Below are 19,025 nucleotides of genomic sequence, written 5' to 3' on the forward strand. Positions count from 1 at the left end.
CACCCACCCCAACCCCCCCCCCCCCCCCGAAACCAAAAATAAAAAGATAAAATGTTAGGAAGTGAAACAGGTAAAGAATCATATTAGTCATACAGAAGATTAGTACGATAAAGATACAGAGCAAAGTGGAAAAATTGAGATTTGGTTATAGGAAATCCTAAAGTGTAAAACTAATAGAAAAACAGACCAAATTAACATTTAGAGTCATGTATTGGAAGACTTAAATGAGTTGTAAATAGTACTATTTAAAAAAAAAACACCTCTACACATAGAGGGAGATGTATATTAAATGGAAGATGTGCATTTTAAACTTAAAGTACTTTCAATTTTGAGCTTTTTCTGACATTTAATGGTTATGCCCTTGCTTAGCCAGATGCATAGGATGTGTCCATTAAATAGGACAGATTGCAATAAAACACATTCATGTATTAAAATCAACCCTGTCTGTGTTAAGTTTTGTTACAATTTTTTTCTCACTTTAGCAGGTTCAAATAGGTCAGAAGACAGAGGTGGAAGAGAGGTCAAAATCTGGAGGGGAAGGAGAGGGACACAAATTCCAAATTTGATTTGATGGGGCTATTAAACCACACAGTCATCTCTAAACACCCCCACAAATACATTCTGTACCATAATTTCCTAATTGCAGCTTTCTTAACTTTTAAAAAACTTCTTGTTTTGTTTTTATCACAATGGGACACATTTTCTGTACGAAAATGACAAATAATATTCATTTTTTAAACAAAATGGGGCAATGCTAGTTTATGCAAATGGACCCTTTCTTAAGGTTTTTCATAACCTAGTCACCCCAAGAAGAGATACAACTGACTTGCATCCAGGACTAGGGAGGCAGGAGTTCAATTTACAGCCTGTGTGTCAAATTTGTGGCCCACAAAAGGGATCTAAGAGGAGTGAAAGTCCTCTCCTCCTTCAAACAAAATTTGCATTTCTTAGAGTTCTTGCAGGTGAAATGCTGGCATCCTCATTACCTTTAATACCAAACACACAAATCTGCCTTCTTTGTCCATCATATTTTTGTGAATTTGTCTGCATTGCATCATTTTAACTTTCCAATTATGAATACATTATTGATAAAGTGGCAATATTACCTAGTTTTGGCAGCAAGAGCTGAAATGAGGGTACTTAAATTAAATACTTAAGACTTGGAATGTTATCAATATGAATTACTGTCCTTGTCAGGTAAGGTTTTCTTTAGCTTTACCAATTCATAGTCTTCTACTCTTCAATAATTACAACAGTGTATGTTTACAGGATATAAGTATACTTTTGGAGATAATATAAGAGAGGAGTGGATAAAGGTAAACATAAAAAAAGGTGGAATAAGCGATTACATTTTTAGAATCTGGTAGATTTTTGGCCATAAAACCAGCTGTATAAGAAAGGAGTGGATAAAGGTAAACATAAAAAAAAGGTGGAATAAGCGATTACATTTTTAGAATCTGGTAGATTTTTGGCCATAAAACCAGCTATATAAGAGAGGAGTGGACAAAGGTAAACATAACAAAAGGTGAAGTAAGCGATCACATTTTTAGAATCCAGAAGGTTTTCGGCCATAAAACCAGCTCCATTTTTTTTCTCCATCATCCAAACATTTGATCACTTTGCTCCAGTCATCCTCCAGTATTTTTAGTTCTTCTTCAGTGAATATCTTAAAGAGAGGAAACATCAAGATAAAGCCTTTCATTTAATGTTCTCTGTCTTTTTGCCTCAAATGTAAATAATGAAAAGAAATATCAATGTACATGTTTCTATTGCACTTCAAGGGGATCAATGATATCATTTCCACCCTCCCCCCCCACCCCACCACCCCCAGTGCCTTAAACACAAACATAAAACACTGATATACAGCTTGTTAGGCTTCAACAAAGATAGAACACCGTGGTTCACCTTTCGTAGGTCCTCTTTTTTCTCAGTAATACCTCTCTTTGCACCTGCTAACTTGTCAATGAGGTACTGTGACTCATTTCCGGTACTCAATTCTGTGAAACCAGCAGATTTCAAAATCTGAATTGTTGTATAAGAGGGAAAAACAGTAAGAAAAGTTAATAAAACACCCCAGAAAAGGCCAATTTCTACTTTTTTCCCCATCTCTGTATTCTTACACATGGGGACAATATTTAATCACAAAAATAGAAAAATTACATGCCCCATGTACCCCTCTGGCTATGCCTGCACCTACTTATGAATTTCATTTGTAAAGGCATAGTCCTGGCCCTACGTATGAATTTCATTTGTAAAGGTATAGTCCTGGCCCCTACTTATGAATTTCATTTGTAAAGGTATAGTCCTGGCCCCTACTTATGAATTTCATTTGTAAAGGTATAGTCCTGGCCCCTACTTATGAATTTCATTTGTAAAGGTATAGTCCTGGCCCCTACTTATGAATTTCATTTGTAAAGGTATAGTCCTGGCCCCTACTTATGAATTTCATTTGTAAAGGTATAGTCCTGGCCCCTACTTATGAATTTCATTTGTAAAGGTATAGTTCTGGCCCCTACTTATGAATTTGTGAAGGTGAAGACGAGAGAACTGCATTTATTTGTTTGAATTCTATGATAAAATTCTATATGAGACATAAAAAACATATTAATAACATATATATATATATATATACGTAACCTACTCAATTTGACACAGGACATCTAAAACGTAGAATGGCATTAGCAATCGATCAATTTGATACAAACTCTCACAATATTATAATTTAGGGTGTGCTGAAAAAGAATGAGTTTGTTAACATTACCCACATAGTTATTATTTCAAGGTTATTTCTTCCACCTCCAAATATGGCAAATTATCACTGTTACAGACAGCTGTCTCCATAGTTTTTTGTCATCAGCAGTTTAGCACTCTGCAATATTTAATACAAATTAAATTTTCCAAATTTAAAGAATCTTTAAAAATGTTTTCAATTGTTAGCATGCTAATCTCTGGAGAAGGAGAGGTGATTAAAATCTTTCATTCTTGATACATCACCTGGAGGTAATTTTCTTCTGAATCCTCGGAGCTCTTCCCTCCACAAAACTCGTAGAAGAAGAGTTTACCACCAGGTTTCAACCAGATCTAGGATTAAATTAGTCAAGAAAGCTTTAGGTAAATCAATAACATAATGTAATCTATGAAAATGTATTTGCATTGTCACATAAAGCATGGTAGTATCATATAATTCACTTCTTTTGGAATGCTTCTTTCTTAATCATTAAAACAAAAATGAGGGTCTGTATGTAAATGTGAATGTAACTCAAAATACCTAATTAAAAATTCGTTTTTTTATTGAAGGGTATAAACAGCCACAATGCACTATTGCTATTTGAAATTTGGAAGGAATTCAAGCAGAAATCGATAGCAACCCAGTAGAACATGGTTGTATATGTTCATCACATTTCCAGCCAAGAAATGTTAACACTTGCCCGTATTTGTTAAATTTATGTGTCCATATGATCATTGAAAGCCCACAAAAGCAAAAGGTTTAGTGGTTCATTGCCACATATCCAATAAGAACATTTGTAATATGACACTATACACACTAGAATTCCAAGCTTTGGCCATTCATGTTGACGTCAACATTTTTGCACTGATATGGAACTACATGTTGTTTTGCGTGCATACAAAGCTTTGATGAACTTCACATTTACTTGGTCTTCAAACTTCAACCTCTCTTGAACTTTCACTGCCACAGAAAACTACTTTTTGTGCAAACTTGGATCTACCGAGGTCCATTATTGTACATTTGGAGGTAATAAAGGTCAACAAGGATTCCCCACCTTTACCACTTGACACAATAGGGGAGGGGGGGGGGGAAACATTTGACCTTCCCAAAAAATTAGAGTTCTTGTATTCACTAAGATGGCTCTGTCAGAGTTTGGTTTCAAATATCATTCATGAAGTTAATTCCAAGCTTTACTTTTCTATATTGCAGTGTTATATATAGTATTCAGACTTTGCTCTTATATTGCAGTGCTATATATAGTATTCAGACTTTTTCTCTTTGTTGACATAAAATGACCTTTCATGCCCATGTTAAACAATAGAGTTCATGTAACACTCACTGTAAGATAGAACTTCACATCATATGTGGAGTGTTAGCTCAGTGGTTAACGCCGGTGCCTTTCAATCATAAGGTCTCGAGTTCGAGTCACTCCAAGATTAATGTATGTCGTCCAGTTACAGAGTTGTTGACATTTGACAATTCATAATCATGGACGTTAAATATGAATCTAGGAGACTGACTTCGGTCAGCTTGACTTCGGTTCCTGCTTGCAGGAGGATCTAAAATACATACATACATATGTAGTTTATAGAGTTCTTGTAACACTCACTGTAAGGTGGAACCATTCACATCATATGTAGTTTATAGAGTTCTTGGAACATTCACTGTAAGGTGGAACCATTCACATCCTATGTATTGTATTGTATTGGGATGAAGCACTATCCTTCCGTGAACAGATAAAGGCTAAATGTAAACCTGCACTCTTCAACCTCAGCAGGATTAAGAGCATCCGTAAGTACTTCACCGTAGACTTTCGCAAACGCTCTCTTCATCTCTCGTCCTATTCCACCACGACTATTCAAATATATTATATTATGATCTTCCTGATTGTGATATCAAAAAGTTGCAACATGTGCAGAACATGACTGCAAAGCTGGTTCTGGGTAAAGGCAAGTTCGATAGTGCTTCAGACTCTCTCCACTCACTTCATTGGCTGCCAATCAAGGCTCGAATTCAATATAAAATTGCAACGTTCGTCTTAAAAATGTCTTCATGATCTGGCACCTCCTTCTTATTTAACAGGCCTTACCACTATTCGCAAAGCTCGTCCAGGTTTACGTTCTTCATCTACTGACTTGGGCATTGTCCCTTGATATTTTCAGGAACTAAACGTAAAACATTTAAAGACAGATCGTTTCCCGTCGCAGCCCCCACGACTTGCAATAGCTTACCTGATTTTCATAGAAGTATTCTTTTGAAAGATTCAAGCATGAATTAAAAACTCACCTATTGAAGAAAGCATTTTATTTAGACATTTCTTGACTGTTTGAACTTTTTGTACTGTATGTACTTAATATTATTATTTTTATGTTCAGCGCCGCTGAATGCCCTTTTCTTTGTAGATATCGTGCGCTTTATAAGTTAATAAACATAAACATAAATATATGTAGTTCATTAAGTTCTTGTAAGACTCACTGTAAGATGAAACCATTCACATTATATGTAGTTCATATAGTTCTTGTTACACTCACTGTAACATGGAACCATTCACATCAAATGTATTTCATATAGTTCTTGTTACACTCACTGTAAGATGGAACCATTCACATCATATGTAGCTCATATAGTTTTTGTAACACTCACTGGAAGATGGAACCATTCACATCATATGTAGTTCATATAAGTTTTGTAACACTCACTGGAAGATGGAACCATTCACATCATATGTAGTTCATTTAAGTTTTTTAACACTCACTGGAAGATGGAACCATTCACATCATATGTAGTTCATATAGTTTTTGTAACACTCACTGGAAGATGGAACCATTCACATCATATGTAGTTCATATAGTTTTTGTAACACTCACTGGAAGATGGAACCATTCACATCATATGTAGTTCATATAGTTTTTGTAACACTCACTGGAAGATGGAACCATTCACATCTTATGTAGTACTGTATATATAGTTCTTGTTACACTCACTGGAAGATGGAACCATTCACATCATATTTAATTATTGTGTTAAGTTGTAACACTCACTGTAAGGTGGAACCATTCACATGATCCTTATTAGTTCATGCCATCTTTAGTTTTGGCATTCATTGTACAAGTTTCACTTTTGTTTATCTCATATGACCATTGCATGACCTTCACCAGAAACAAGAGGGCTTCTTGTACTCATTAAGGTGGACCAATAAACCAGGTATTGAGTTTTGTTTTTTATACTAATCAAGCTGTCACACAAACAGGCATAACCACAAACACACATAGTCCATCAACATTTAATAGGTTCTACAGTATGTCTCTTTTGACATGGAAATATGACATACCATGATGTTATTTAGAAATGATTGTTTTTTCTGAACTCCCATCCTTTCTTGTCCACAGTAAACGACGTCAAAATACTCTGTAGGATAAGCACTCTTAATGACATCACCGATCTCAAAGCAAATCTACAGAGGATGAGGAAAAGAGTCAAATCATCAGCTAACTACACTCTCTTACCAACCACTGAAATGAATCCAAATACCTTATCCAATCCTTCCTGAAACCTTTCTGACTATACTCCTCTCCCTCCCCTACTCTCCCACACCTCCTCTCTTAAGTTAATGTCAGGCAGTTTATTGTCAAAGCACCATTGACATAGGGCTGACCCATGTAACCTGCTGAATTGTAAGGAATGATATTATAAGGCAAGATACAATGTCTACAATTTCATCTGATTCCATGCACATACAATACTCATGATTGGTATGAACAAGATTCCTTGCAATATCTTAATCCTTTGAGAATAGAAATGACATTCTTTACAAAGGGTAACGCAGATCAGTCAAATTGGATTTAACAAATCGCAGCCAATATGACACAACTAAATGCAAATTTTGAGTTTCAATAACACTGAATAAAACATAAGACTGTTGAAAATAGTTGTCATACCTTCCTATGTGACATTTTTGCATAAATTAAACTCACCTTGATATCTCTTTCCAGTTGACTTTTTTTCTCCCAAGCAACTTCAATGATATCACATGAAGAGTCCACACCTACGACATCAGCAGCGTAGTGCTGTACAAAGGGAAAAATATAATAGAAGAATACTATATAGTTACTTGTGTGACCACTGAGTATATCTGATGAAAGTGCTCTAAGCAGTGTGTATGTGTGGGATGAAGGGGGGGGGGGGGGTTGAGGGGGTATTATGGCAAGTTGGAAGCAAGAGCACCATCCCTTTGAAGATCTAAATGTAAAGAAGGAAAATCCTCAAATAAATTAAACACAATTCCTGCAAAAACTTAATACCTGTTGCTATATGTTTTGGTTGTTAATATGAATCTCAAAAATAGAATTAGTTAGCAATTGACAGATCATTGAAGTACTTTTTGTGAGGTCCTTATGCACAGTCCAATTGTTTCTACACCAAGGCTGGGTGAGTGGGGTACGAACTAGTTCCACAAAAAATTTGACCCCTTAATTGCCTCTGCTAGATGGACATTCACTTGGTTGTGATCTTGACAGGTGATGGTTTCACAAACGAACACAAAATTTCAGGTGAGGCAAAGGACTTACCTCTTCAATGTATAAATCAGCACTGCCTGTACCACAAGCAAGATCCAGAACTTTCTGTCCTGTTTGATCAGTCAGTTTTTCAAAGTGTTTCTGTTGATATGGTAAAGAATTGTGTGATTTAACGTGATTAAGAAGTTAAAAGAGATATTCCAACTAAAGTAAATACTGCCATGTTGTGTATTTTCACACCTAAATATTACTGAATGACCATCAAGTACGATTTATGTTATGATGTCATCATAAACATTCTAAAAACGTTTGTCAAATATTTATGTGTCCACCCAAATTTGGGTCATGTTTTACCCAAAAACACAAAATAAATTGGTTATACTGTTGTATTGAAATAAAAGGTTATACCCAAATTGGAGTGCTTTGGATACACATGATTGGATACAACACCCAGTGTTGAGTGAATTATTTGTCCAACTTTTTACATGAGTAATATTTAATCATTTATATGCAATTGCAATAGAAACAAGTTTCATTGGAAAATTGTCACATGTTTATCATTTCTTCGTTTTTGTTTCAAACATCTGTGATTCATTACCAAAAGTGTTATATTCTGCATATCATCTGGCATTTTATTACCTTGTTAAAATGACATCCCAAGAGGGTGGTGCAATTGTCGCCCAATAGTTTTACCAACTGCAAGATTGTTTTCTTTGACTTCAGTTTCTGTTTCAACGACTCCATTGGATCGGCAGATACCTTTTCTATCAAGCTACCTTGCTTACACTTCCGCAACAGCCAACATATTATATTTCTGTTACCTTTTTCCTGAAAATATAAAAAGAGGATATGTCATGGACAAATTTTGTTCCAACTTTAGTAATTCTTAAGAAAACTAATTATGCAATTGACAAATTTAGATTTTCTTACAAAGCTTTTCTTTTCTGTTGCCGTAGTGTTGTTGATTTGTCCTTGAAATGTGATACATTTGGAATGAGTGCTTTTTGTTGTCAATGTTTCTTCATTTAACACCTTCATCACTATGCAACTTGTTGATAAGAATACTATATTCCTCAGTGGATTAATGATTTGTGGATTCTAATTATAAAACAAAGATTAGTATACATGCATACATAGATGGAATAAGTAATGCTTACATGTAGATAAGACAAATAAGACAGAGTACAGAGAAAATCTACAACATAAACCAATGTTTCTCATCTTTGAGAGATAGGTGGCTATACCTCTATTCCCAGAATTGGACAAGTTTTTTAATTGTTTTTTTTTAATATTATAAGTCTCAATACTGTAATTACTCTGTACATTATACGTCCAGATGCTTATTATAAGTCTCAATACTGTAATGACTCTGTACATTATACGTCCAGATGCTTTACAGTATCGTCAAGTACTACAAAATTTACCAAAATTAAGTAACCACTTCAAAGTATTGCTACTACGATTATCTATAATTAAAATTGCTAAAATTTTCCAAAATTACTTTCCTGTAGTTTCTGAGCCTCTAAACTATTATTTCTCAGACATTGAAACTTCAAGCTGGTGTGTTAAATCAAACACCTCCAGGAACAAAACTTCAATCTTATATCTCCATGCTGTTGGCCAGAGAACTGTTTTGCATGGGAGTAACTTAAAATGCTTCTTGAAGATTGAAAACCAATGGCCGCTATATGTATGTCATATGATAGAGACCTAAATTTGTGATGAACATGCAAGTGCAACTCTCTCAACTTAAGAGCTACGATAAATCTTGCTCCACTTTGTTATTTCGGGAGATATCGTTTCTTTCATCTGTGATGTCATAGCACCAATAGAATGTGAAATCTTTCAATATTATGTTGTATTTTCATATCACTGATGGAATGTTAAGTGTGTTGATGATGAAATTAATACCATTAGTATGGTCATACAAGCTGGGGCTTCAATATGTTAGATTCACCATTCCTAGAAGCCAAGAGTCTATTATAGAAAAAGAACATCGTAATAAAGAAATTTGAAAAACATAAAAAAGTTGAAGCACATATGTGGGTTGATATTGTCATACTTGCTTCAAACTTTGCTTCGATAGTTTAGATACAGCATTCCTCGAATCCAAGAGTCTATTGTAGAAAATGAACATCCCAATAAAGAAACTTTTAAAACATAAAAAGTAGAAGTAGATATGTGGGTTGATAATGTCATAGTTGCTCATGAGCAAGTATGACATCAACCCACATTGTCTAACTCGTGGCTGAAGACTTGCAAGTCTTCAGCCACAAGTTAGACAATGGAATTACATATTTCTGGAGAAGTCTGTCCATCTTCTCCTTGCATGTTGGTAGTTGAGTTTGCGACTCTTAATTTTGCAGCATTTGTCTGAAGATGTATTAATTACTGTATGATGGCATAGACGCCTACCTTTACATAGCACTGCAAACTTCTTGCATTAATGACTCTAAACTCCCACTTTTCATTACCGTTTCTTGAAGAGCTCCATAATATATCATGATATTCATGGGGGCCACGGTAGTAAGTTGGATTGTTCTGTAAGCTGAAGTTTCCTGTGTATGAACAAAAATAGCCTGGTATGTAAGAAAATATCTGATAATTTTAAAGTGCATATTTATCATGAGTGTAGGCTATAAAATTTGATGAGAAATGTGTAGTATTCTGTGCTAGATGGAACTTATGGACCTTACTGATCTTAAACGACCTGATGCATGCATGTGCATGCATGTGGTTGTAACCTCATGGTTCTGTTAAGTTAGGTAATGATTGGTATATAAACAAAATCCTTGTGAATTTGATATTGTCTAGTGATCAGTAGGAATCATGGACATGCACAAAATTTCTGCTCAAGGATAAAAAATACTGGCCAATGAGTGTCTTCACACTCCCATCTTAATCTGCTCACCTCCCCTGCAACCTTATATTAGCTAATATGAACCATGACTAACAGGAACAAGCGATACAGTTGTTACAAGTACTCACTCAGGTGGACAGGTGACTGTGCAGTAAACCTTTTGGAGTTATAATGTTTGCAATGTTTCACACTTTGACTTCAAGTATGTGACATTTGACCTCTCTAAAACAATAGGCCTTTTGCACTCCAGGCTATGGCAGACTTACATATCAAATATAAATTTTAATGGTTAATTTTGGGGTTATCAAATTTAAAAAGGTTTTCAGACTTGCCAACGTGCCAATATAAGATTGCAGAGGTTACCCATCTTGAGATATCATGTTTACAAGCTAGGGCATCATATACGCACACACTAACGTGCACACATACACCCCAATTTGACTGCATAGGTTACTTGCCTGTCTATGGCAAGTTAATGAAAGTTAGGACAATGAATATACATCTGTAAATGATAATGCAAGCCTTAGAGATAAAATTTAAAATAATTAACAACCAAAGCTTACCACTTGGTCTATGACACGACTCCCTGAAGAAAAAGTAACCATCATCTTTCAGCCAGATCAGCAAACGTTTCTTCAACGTCTCAATGTCTTGTATGGGGAGGTACATCAATAGAGCATTAGAAAACACAATATCAAAACTGAAAAGACAAGGAAAAATATATGCCTTGTGATCCTTGTTCTGTTTAACGTCTCCAAAGCAACATCTCATTCCATGCCACCAGCCCCACCCTCCATCCCACATCCTCCATTGGAAAAGTCGGTGCCATAAGCTACCCATCAAACAATCAACATCCCAACCATGACTGAGGTATTAAAACAGCAGGAAAACAGAAAATGTCTAGAGTCAAACTGGGGTCTGCAGACCCCTCTGGAGAGTGTTAAAGTTTACATCAAAGCAAACCTACTGTAACAGAAGCTCCTGATTTGCCAACACCTTGTCCGGTGGCAAATCTCAATGAGTTAGAATCATTGTAACATTTCCTGAAAGATAACCTCTCTATCTCAACCATAAGCATAATTCATTGTGCAAATTGAAAAGGGAAGTCTATACTTAATTGTATTGGAGTCTTTCACTGTAACCCCCTGCCCCCCCTTCCCCCCCCCCAGTCAGGTGGTTAACAGTCTTTGCATTGTGAGATAAATTACATCATATTGGAAAGATAACTCTTCAGCAAATCATTTTCCGTTTCAAACTAAGAAACAAAGAAAGCAGTAGTAGTGTAACGGCAAGTTGAAGTTACGTCTCTATGATGGAGCCATAGAGATGTTTGTCTTACTTTAGTTCATTGCTGCACGGGAAAGAGCGAAAGATATTGATATGTGGTCATTGGAGATACTTTCAAGAAGTAAACTTAAACGTTCTGAATAATTCAAATCCCCTTTCTGATCCATACTGCTGACTGACTCCTTCCTGCATGCCTGCCATCCCAACCCCCTCTCCCATCCTCCCCTTGCCAGGGTTCTCACCCACCCCCCTCTCCCATCCTCCCCTTGCCAGGGTTCTCACCCAACCCCTCTCCCATCCTCCCCTTGCCAGGGTTCTCACCCAACCCTCTCCCATCCTCCCCTTGCCAGGGTTCTCACCCAACCCCCTCTCCCATCCTCCCCTTGCCAGGGTTCTCACCCAACCCCCTCTCCCATCCTCCCCTAGCCAGGGTTCTCACCCAACCCCCTCTCCCATCCTCCCCTTGCCAGGGTTCTCACCCAACCCCCTCTCCCATCCTCCCCTTGCCAGGGTTTTCACCCAACCCCCTCTCCCATCCTCCCCTTGCCAGGGTTCTCACCCAACCCCCTCTCCCATCCTCCCCTTGCCAGGGTTCTCACCCAACCCCCTCTCCCATCCTCCCCTTGCCAGGGTTCTCACCCAACCCCCTCTCCCATCCTCCCCTTGCCAGGGTTCTCACCCAACCCCCTCTCCCATCCTCCCCTTGCCAGGGTTCTCTGGGCCTCTGTACCTGTAGTCACTGGTAATCTCTTACCTTTTCTCTGGGAAACTTAGGTTCATAGCATCACCAACTCTGTACTCAATATTTCCATGATTCTTGTTGTTTTCCTTACTTCTCTCGATAAATTCTGCTATGAAGTCCACAGTAGTCACATGCTCCGCCTGCTTGGCCAACGCCCCTGCATATCGTCTGTTGGGGTATATAACATGAGGATGTCTATTAAGGTAATAAACCCACAAAATGGGCAAGGAAAAGGAGGGTGGGGGATACAGGTCAAAAATATTTGCTTCTTAATTATACTTTGCAGAACGTTGATAATCGTTACCCAGTTAAAGCATACAGTATGTTTCAAATAAGTTACCATGTATGTTACTAAATTAGTGTTCCAGTACATTGTTCTTGTAGAAACCACCCTACGTGTAACACAGTTATCACCACAACTGCAAGACAATCGAATGAGATGCGTTCTACCATCACAGGTCACAGAATTCAAATTATATTGAGGCTGCAAACAATCAGTATCATAAAGTACATTTTCATGACAATTTTAAGTCCTACACATTTCCAACATACTGTATGATGTATAATCCTTCACAAAGAAGAACATTTGCTATGGATATTTCCTAGAGAGGGCGTGGATATAGCATGGGTGATCTGTACAGCTCTTATCTACATGCCATAGCTGACCAAGACTGTATTATGCATGGACAATGCAAATTGTAACCACTAACTTGCATAAACAACTCACATCAGAATCCATGGACAATGACAAGCTTCATAATTAATTGCTATACTGATATACATATATATAGACAGGAAAAAGGATCTTCCATTCTCTGCCATTAAATTGTCAAGTTCCACTCTACTGTGTTCAGTGTATACTGTGTGACATGAATATTCAGTATGTAGTGATTTACAGCTCTCTCTCACATCTCCAATAAATGTTTTGTACACTTACCCAATTCCACCTCCCAGTTCCAGGATGCGTTTCCCCTTCCATTCTGGAAGTAGGCTTAATACTTCTGACAATTCTTCTGCATCCATGTTTGATGCATCTGTATCTAGCAGCATCTCTTTTACACTAGGATCTTTCTTGAAACCAGACCAAAATGACTTCATCTCTTGTCTTGTACCACCTGAAGCAAAAAGTAAAAAAAAAACACTAAATCTTTTCTAAGTAGGACTCTTTCTTTTTTCAACTGTAAATTTTTTGCTCTGACTTTCTACTTGGAAAAGATGTTTCTAAACCACATTAAATTGCCTTGTACAATTGTACAAAACTTACTTACTGAGTTTGGGAGCGCAATGGACACACCAACTTAGTTTTGGAATTAGTCAACTAATGGAGATTTAAATTTTATCATTATTTCTTTCTGTGAAACTTCCAAGAGCCCACTGCTATATACACACATACAAATGGACCGCACCACTATAAGGAATAGGGAGGCGCAGGTCTGTCAAACAAATGATGACAGGTGAACACCAGAGATCAACAGTCATCAGTTTATTACTGTAGATCAACATATACACAACACAAAGAAATAGCCTCAGGTTATACTTATAACACCTCACTACTGCTCATCAAACCCGGGACCAGGTGGACCTCTACCGGAACTGATTAACCACTATGACGGCCACTAAGTTATTCACCGATCTAAATACTTCTAATCAGTAAGGATACAGCAAATTCATCAAATCTTCAACAACAGCAATGAGTGCATCTTCTCTAAACCATGGGAGGAGTGCTCACCTAAAGAAATTGGACCACATGCATGCATGGCCCAAATGCACCAACTCACAGCTGCATGAATACATTATATACAACTGCAGGTCGAAACATGCATCATGATAACAAACATGGATAACTATTCTTTAAAAAAGGACAGTTTTAACAAATGACTCCCTAAGTTCTGTTCCACAATGAACAATTAAAGATCTGCTTGATTGGCTCCAATTATAGCATGCTAAATAGCTAGGAAAGTTTTGTGATCACGTAATTGACCTCATGCCACAGTCGAAACAATTAGCCTGCATTGCTTCATAACACCATTAGGCTCTTTGTGTAAACACTGTGTGGTAATATGTTCATGTCTACAGTGTAGTTATTCATACAGCGATAACCAGTCTGCCAGAGACCGTCCCTCATACAAGAAAAAATATGTGGCAGGCGTTGCAGGCTAATTGGTAAAAATGAAGTTCTTCCACTGTGTACTTTATGTTTATACTAGCCAAGGTCATGCACATACACACCTACCATTAGATAAAGATCGACACCTTGGGCCTTCAGTATATATAGGGACTGACAAACTATTATGAGTATTCAAGGGCGTAGGAACCGGGGGCTGGGGGGCGCCAGCCCCCCCCCCCAGTGAAAAATATGGGGGGGGGGCGGAAGTATCATTCCGCCCCCCCGCTTCGCAAGTCAGAAAACCCCTTTTTCATTTCCAAATGAGAAAAAAATCTCATTTGGAGCACCAAATTGCATCTAAGGCCAGGTGAAAATGCAAAATTATTTACAAAATTGGAGTGGGTGTTGAAGTGTGCTACTGTATATTGCACCAAATTGCATCAGAGGCCACCTGGAAATGCACCCCTCCCCTTAGACCCATCCCCCAGGCCAGCCATCAGTCTTCAGCCCCACCCCCACTCAAAAGTACCTTCCTACGCCACTGTGAGTATTAATTTTATGTTCTTCACAATTAAATCTCAAGTTTAATGCAAAACTTTCTACAAATTCCAACATGGTCTGTAAGTCAGTGACTTAATTGGAAACATGTTTGGTAGAGGATACTGTATTATGCAAAGGGACCACTCCAAAGCCTAGTTTTCCCGATACTGATACTGTACTTGTGTATACGACTATACAGGACTACAGTAGTGCCTAGCATTTGTTAATCATACAACTAATGTGACTACTGCTTCTACTACGACTACAATGCTCGTTATGCTAGTGGATTTTTACAATAAAGTTACCACTGACTGAGGCCTCAATATACATGGAGCCTAGATGTGTTTACAACAGAGACAGTATGGTCTTCATAACCTCACAGTATTTGATAAAACTGAAATAGTTAATATGTTCAGACAGTGATTTAAAACGAAGAGATATTCAACATGGAACAAATACTTGCAAATTCAAGTTTGATTCACCGAATTTAGCCCTTGACTAAACACTTGGAAAACTTAAGCTTTACCTTGAGCTTAAACGTCTTCAGAGGATGCGACTGTGTTTACAAAGCTACAATACATACATTTTTTACAAATCAGGCAAAACTATGTATTTAGCTGCCAAACTAAGTTGAGCATATTCACCCAACAAGCAACGAGGGCACGTACTTCCAAAGAGACAGAAACAATCAACATGGTAAGACAATTGCCGTTTGGCTGAGCCATGGATAAAGGAAATACAGGAACACACAGCATGCTATACACTCTACAGATGCTCCAAGAACTAATTCAGAAAGGATAGCCTACTCAATAGACTCACTTACTCATATTGCTACAACACTTGCATTGCAAAAATGAACTGTTAGTTCAGGTTAACATAATCTTCCCAGGTAAGAGAGCCGTTACCCAAATAACTCTCCAGCGAGACATGTTGGACAGGATTCATTCATCTTACATGGGAATTGCTGCATGCCTCAGACGAGCATGGAATTCTCTTTACTGTCCAGGTATCAGTTTGAAAATTACAAGACTATATCCAAACATGTGACATCTGCAGGAGTATGGACAACATCCAACCAAATGAACCTCTGACAACTCATCAAGTTGAACAACTTCCCTGGACAAAAGTTGAAACTGGTATCTTTGACTTCCACCAAAAGAACTACCTCGTCGCCAGTGTTTTGTCCTGGAGAACCTGTCTTTAGGCTTCGGATGATCCAGGTTCAAGAAGGATTCAGAGAGAGCTTTATATGATATCCTGGTTTATTCGTATATGTTAGGTTTAAAGATACTACATTCCTCGATCCCCCTCAGATATGACCTACCAGAAAATGAACTTGAACGAGTAACAATTAGATCGCTAATTATGAAAGGCCTACTTTAATCATTATGATTAATAACAAAGGATGTCAAAAAGAAATAATTAAAGCTAATGAGAAAACTACAGACTTTTGACTTTTACTTATTGACGTAATCCTTTGACCAAATAGGCGGCTTTGAAGTACGCCCATATCGGGTCTTTGTAAGGGTTATGTCCGGAGTCCCTGGGGTTGTTGTCAGGACTGGTTGATTGAGACCCTGGATCCCCATTGAGGGTCTCAGTGTGAACATCCCTGTCCATAAGGGTATCCTGGTCTTATTTCAGGTGACTTGTGGGGTTCCTGTGGGGTTTGGTTTGTCCCACAAGGAGATGAGTTCACTACGTCAGAGTTGGAATTTCAGGAACTTTTGTAATTGGTAGGTTATTACTCTGGCATTCAGACACATTTGGTTTGCTAGAGTCATCTGGTATTAGGTACAGGTAATCCCATAAACAAATCTGTGATTATTACTCGGTACCCTCACCAGATAAGTGTTGGTGCCCTTGATCTGAACAATGGTCCCTGGGATCCATCTTTCCTTCCCTCCCGCATGTTTTTCACCCGGACTGGTTGATACAAGTCCGAAAACCCTCATCCATGCCACGAAAGAGTCCATAATTAGCTGTATGTTGCATCCAAAAAACCCGCCGTTTGTACGAACGGCAGGTATATTCCAGTTGGTTAGTTGAGTGATCAGTCCCATCTTTTCGCACCTTAGTTGAGCTGCCTTTTCCTCTATTATAAAACTCATCACACAGCTAATAGCCAAATCACTATCAGTTCAAGGCAGACATGGCAAGTGTGAACAAATAAACCAATCCCAATCTGTTTGCAGGAGATAAAGTTTCAGTTAGTTGAGGTCAAGAGAGCTGATAAATACAACCTTTGGTTAATGGAGTAATTCTCATCATGTGATTTGGGAAACTCTGTCACGTTGCATTTTGGTTTTAACCTGTTGCCTTTCAACCTTAGATTTATGGCTGGACTTAACAAGAGAGAGTCTTGTTCTGGGGCCCCCTTTAGGAAAAGTTTGGCAGGGGTTTTGCCCGTTGTGGAATGGGGAATATTAAGGTAATGAAACAGTACATTAGCAACCTTATTGTAGAGACATATTTTGGTCACATTTTCTAAACATTCTTTTAAAATTGGTCTGGACATGTTTTTCAGCTAGCCCATTACTAGCTGGATGGTAGGGAGGACACACTGTGTTGTCAATTTGGTTTTCCTTCAAAATGTCTGAAATTCTGAAGAGATAAACTGTGGCCCATTGTCTGATACCACCTGTTTTGGAAGACCAAACCTTGCCAGTAACAGCCTCATAACTGTAATATATGTTGCAGTAGCAGTGGTACTCCTCATAGGAATGACCTCTAGGCACTTGGAGTGACTATCCACTACTAGCAAAATTTGCTGACCACTGATTTCGGCGAATTCAAGGTGTATCCGTTGCCAAGGCTCAGTTGCCCAGGGCCAGAGCAACAATGGAACCACATGAGGTTTATTCTGAGTGCTGATGCACTCCGAACACATACGTACTGTATCTTCTATATCTTTGTCTAGGCCTGGCCACCAAACATCATTCCAGGATGGCACTCCTGAAGCTCCATAAGCATGCGCTGCTGAAGTTTGGTCGGAATTATAACTCTGCGACCCCAGATCAAACAACCATCTTCTAAACTCAGCTCATATGTCTACGCCTAAAATAAGGCTGAATTGATTCATTATCACAATTATAGCTTGGCCAGCCAGCCAAAGTATAATCATACACTTTTGTTAGAATTTCATCCTTGCTAGTGCACTTTGCTATTGCAGTCACAGTGAAAGGTAATGCGTCTACCAACGAGGTATTATAAACTCCGTGTTGGCATCCACCACACTTGGTAAAGGCAATCAACTTAGCAAGTTCGCATTTGCATTTTTAGCTGGAGAGCGATATTCAATATCATAATTATATCCTGCTAACAGCAAAGCCCAATGAAGCCTGCATCCTAGCCCCTGCAATGGATGGTATCCCTGATTTGGCCCAAATATGCGTGTTAGAGGCTGTTGATCAGTTACCATAGACAATTTTGTTCCACATAAATACAAATGAAACTTCTTCACAGCATATATAGCTAAAGCTTCAATATCTCTCTGCGCATAATTTTTCCCGCAGATTTTAAGGTTCGTGAGGCAAATGCGACTGGTTTTTTCCACAGTCCGCTAGCCTATGGCTTAATACTGCACCTAGTCCATAGGGACTTGCATCTACGCTTAATAGTACTAGAGGTTTAGTTGGGTCATAATGAATGAGAACCTGGTGTCCTGAGAGAACTGTTTTGGCATGTACTTGAAGGCATCATCACGTTTTTCACTCCAAACCCATTCTGATGAATGATGCTGAAATACTGAACCTGATATTTGTAGAACTGGCACTTGGTAATATTGAGGTGAACATTGTGCTGTGTAACTCTCTCAAAAACTAAATGTAAGACTGTCAAATGCTCATCTGTTGTAGTGGTGGCAATGTCATCGATGTAACAAAATACATTGTCAATGCCTGATAGGATCTTAGCCATGATAGCTGAAAAATAGACGGTTCATTTTTACACCGAAACACAAACGATTTGGCAAAAAAAGACCTTGATTGGTATTCATGGTCAACAACTCCGCAGAATCGGGGTCAAGTTTCAACTGATTAAATGCACCAGTTAAATCTAGAATTGAATATACCCTTGGCTGTATGCCCTCTTGTGCAAGCTTTGCAAATAGATCCTGTGCATTTGGCAGTTTGTACCCATCATCCTCAATGACCTTGTTTACCTTCTTATAGTCCCCACATACCCTAATTTGGCCTTGGGATATCTGGACATGAACAGTGGGGGATACCCATTCACTATATTTC

The 19,025-nt window shown here is 38.1% G+C and overlaps 1 protein-coding gene across 4 annotated transcripts in view; it reads right to left on the reverse strand.

Moving 5' to 3' along the window:
- LOC139958694 (uncharacterized) overlaps window positions 1-19,025 on the reverse strand; it is a 50,567-nt gene that overhangs the window by 24,083 nt on the left and 7,459 nt on the right. Inside the window, exons 2-12 of one of the 4 annotated variants that reach the window (XM_071955973.1) lie at window positions 13,072-13,249; window positions 12,147-12,302; window positions 10,669-10,805; window positions 9,661-9,803; window positions 7,885-8,073; window positions 7,297-7,386; window positions 6,703-6,795; window positions 6,060-6,182; window positions 2,995-3,081; window positions 1,906-2,022; window positions 977-1,666 (exon numbers count right to left, since the gene is read on the reverse strand). The exons of 2 other annotated variants lie outside the window; for them this stretch is intronic. In XM_071955973.1, the coding sequence (XP_071812074.1) occupies window positions 1,547-1,666; window positions 1,906-2,022; window positions 2,995-3,081; window positions 6,060-6,182; window positions 6,703-6,795; window positions 7,297-7,386; window positions 7,885-8,073; window positions 9,661-9,803; window positions 10,669-10,805; window positions 12,147-12,302; window positions 13,072-13,249 (1,433 nt within the window). In that variant the 3' untranslated portion in view covers window positions 977-1,546. Of the gene's footprint in view, window positions 1-976; window positions 1,667-1,905; window positions 2,023-2,994; window positions 3,082-4,067; window positions 4,894-6,059; window positions 6,183-6,702; window positions 6,796-7,296; window positions 7,387-7,884; window positions 8,074-9,660; window positions 9,804-10,668; window positions 10,806-12,146; window positions 12,303-13,071; window positions 13,250-19,025 lie in introns of those variants that run through there. One more of the 4 variants, XR_011789845.1, reaches the window with a different exon arrangement.

This window comes from Apostichopus japonicus, chromosome 3, assembly GCF_037975245.1.
Source record: "Apostichopus japonicus isolate 1M-3 chromosome 3, ASM3797524v1, whole genome shotgun sequence".
Taxonomy (NCBI): Eukaryota; Metazoa; Echinodermata; class Holothuroidea; order Aspidochirotida; family Stichopodidae; genus Apostichopus; species Apostichopus japonicus.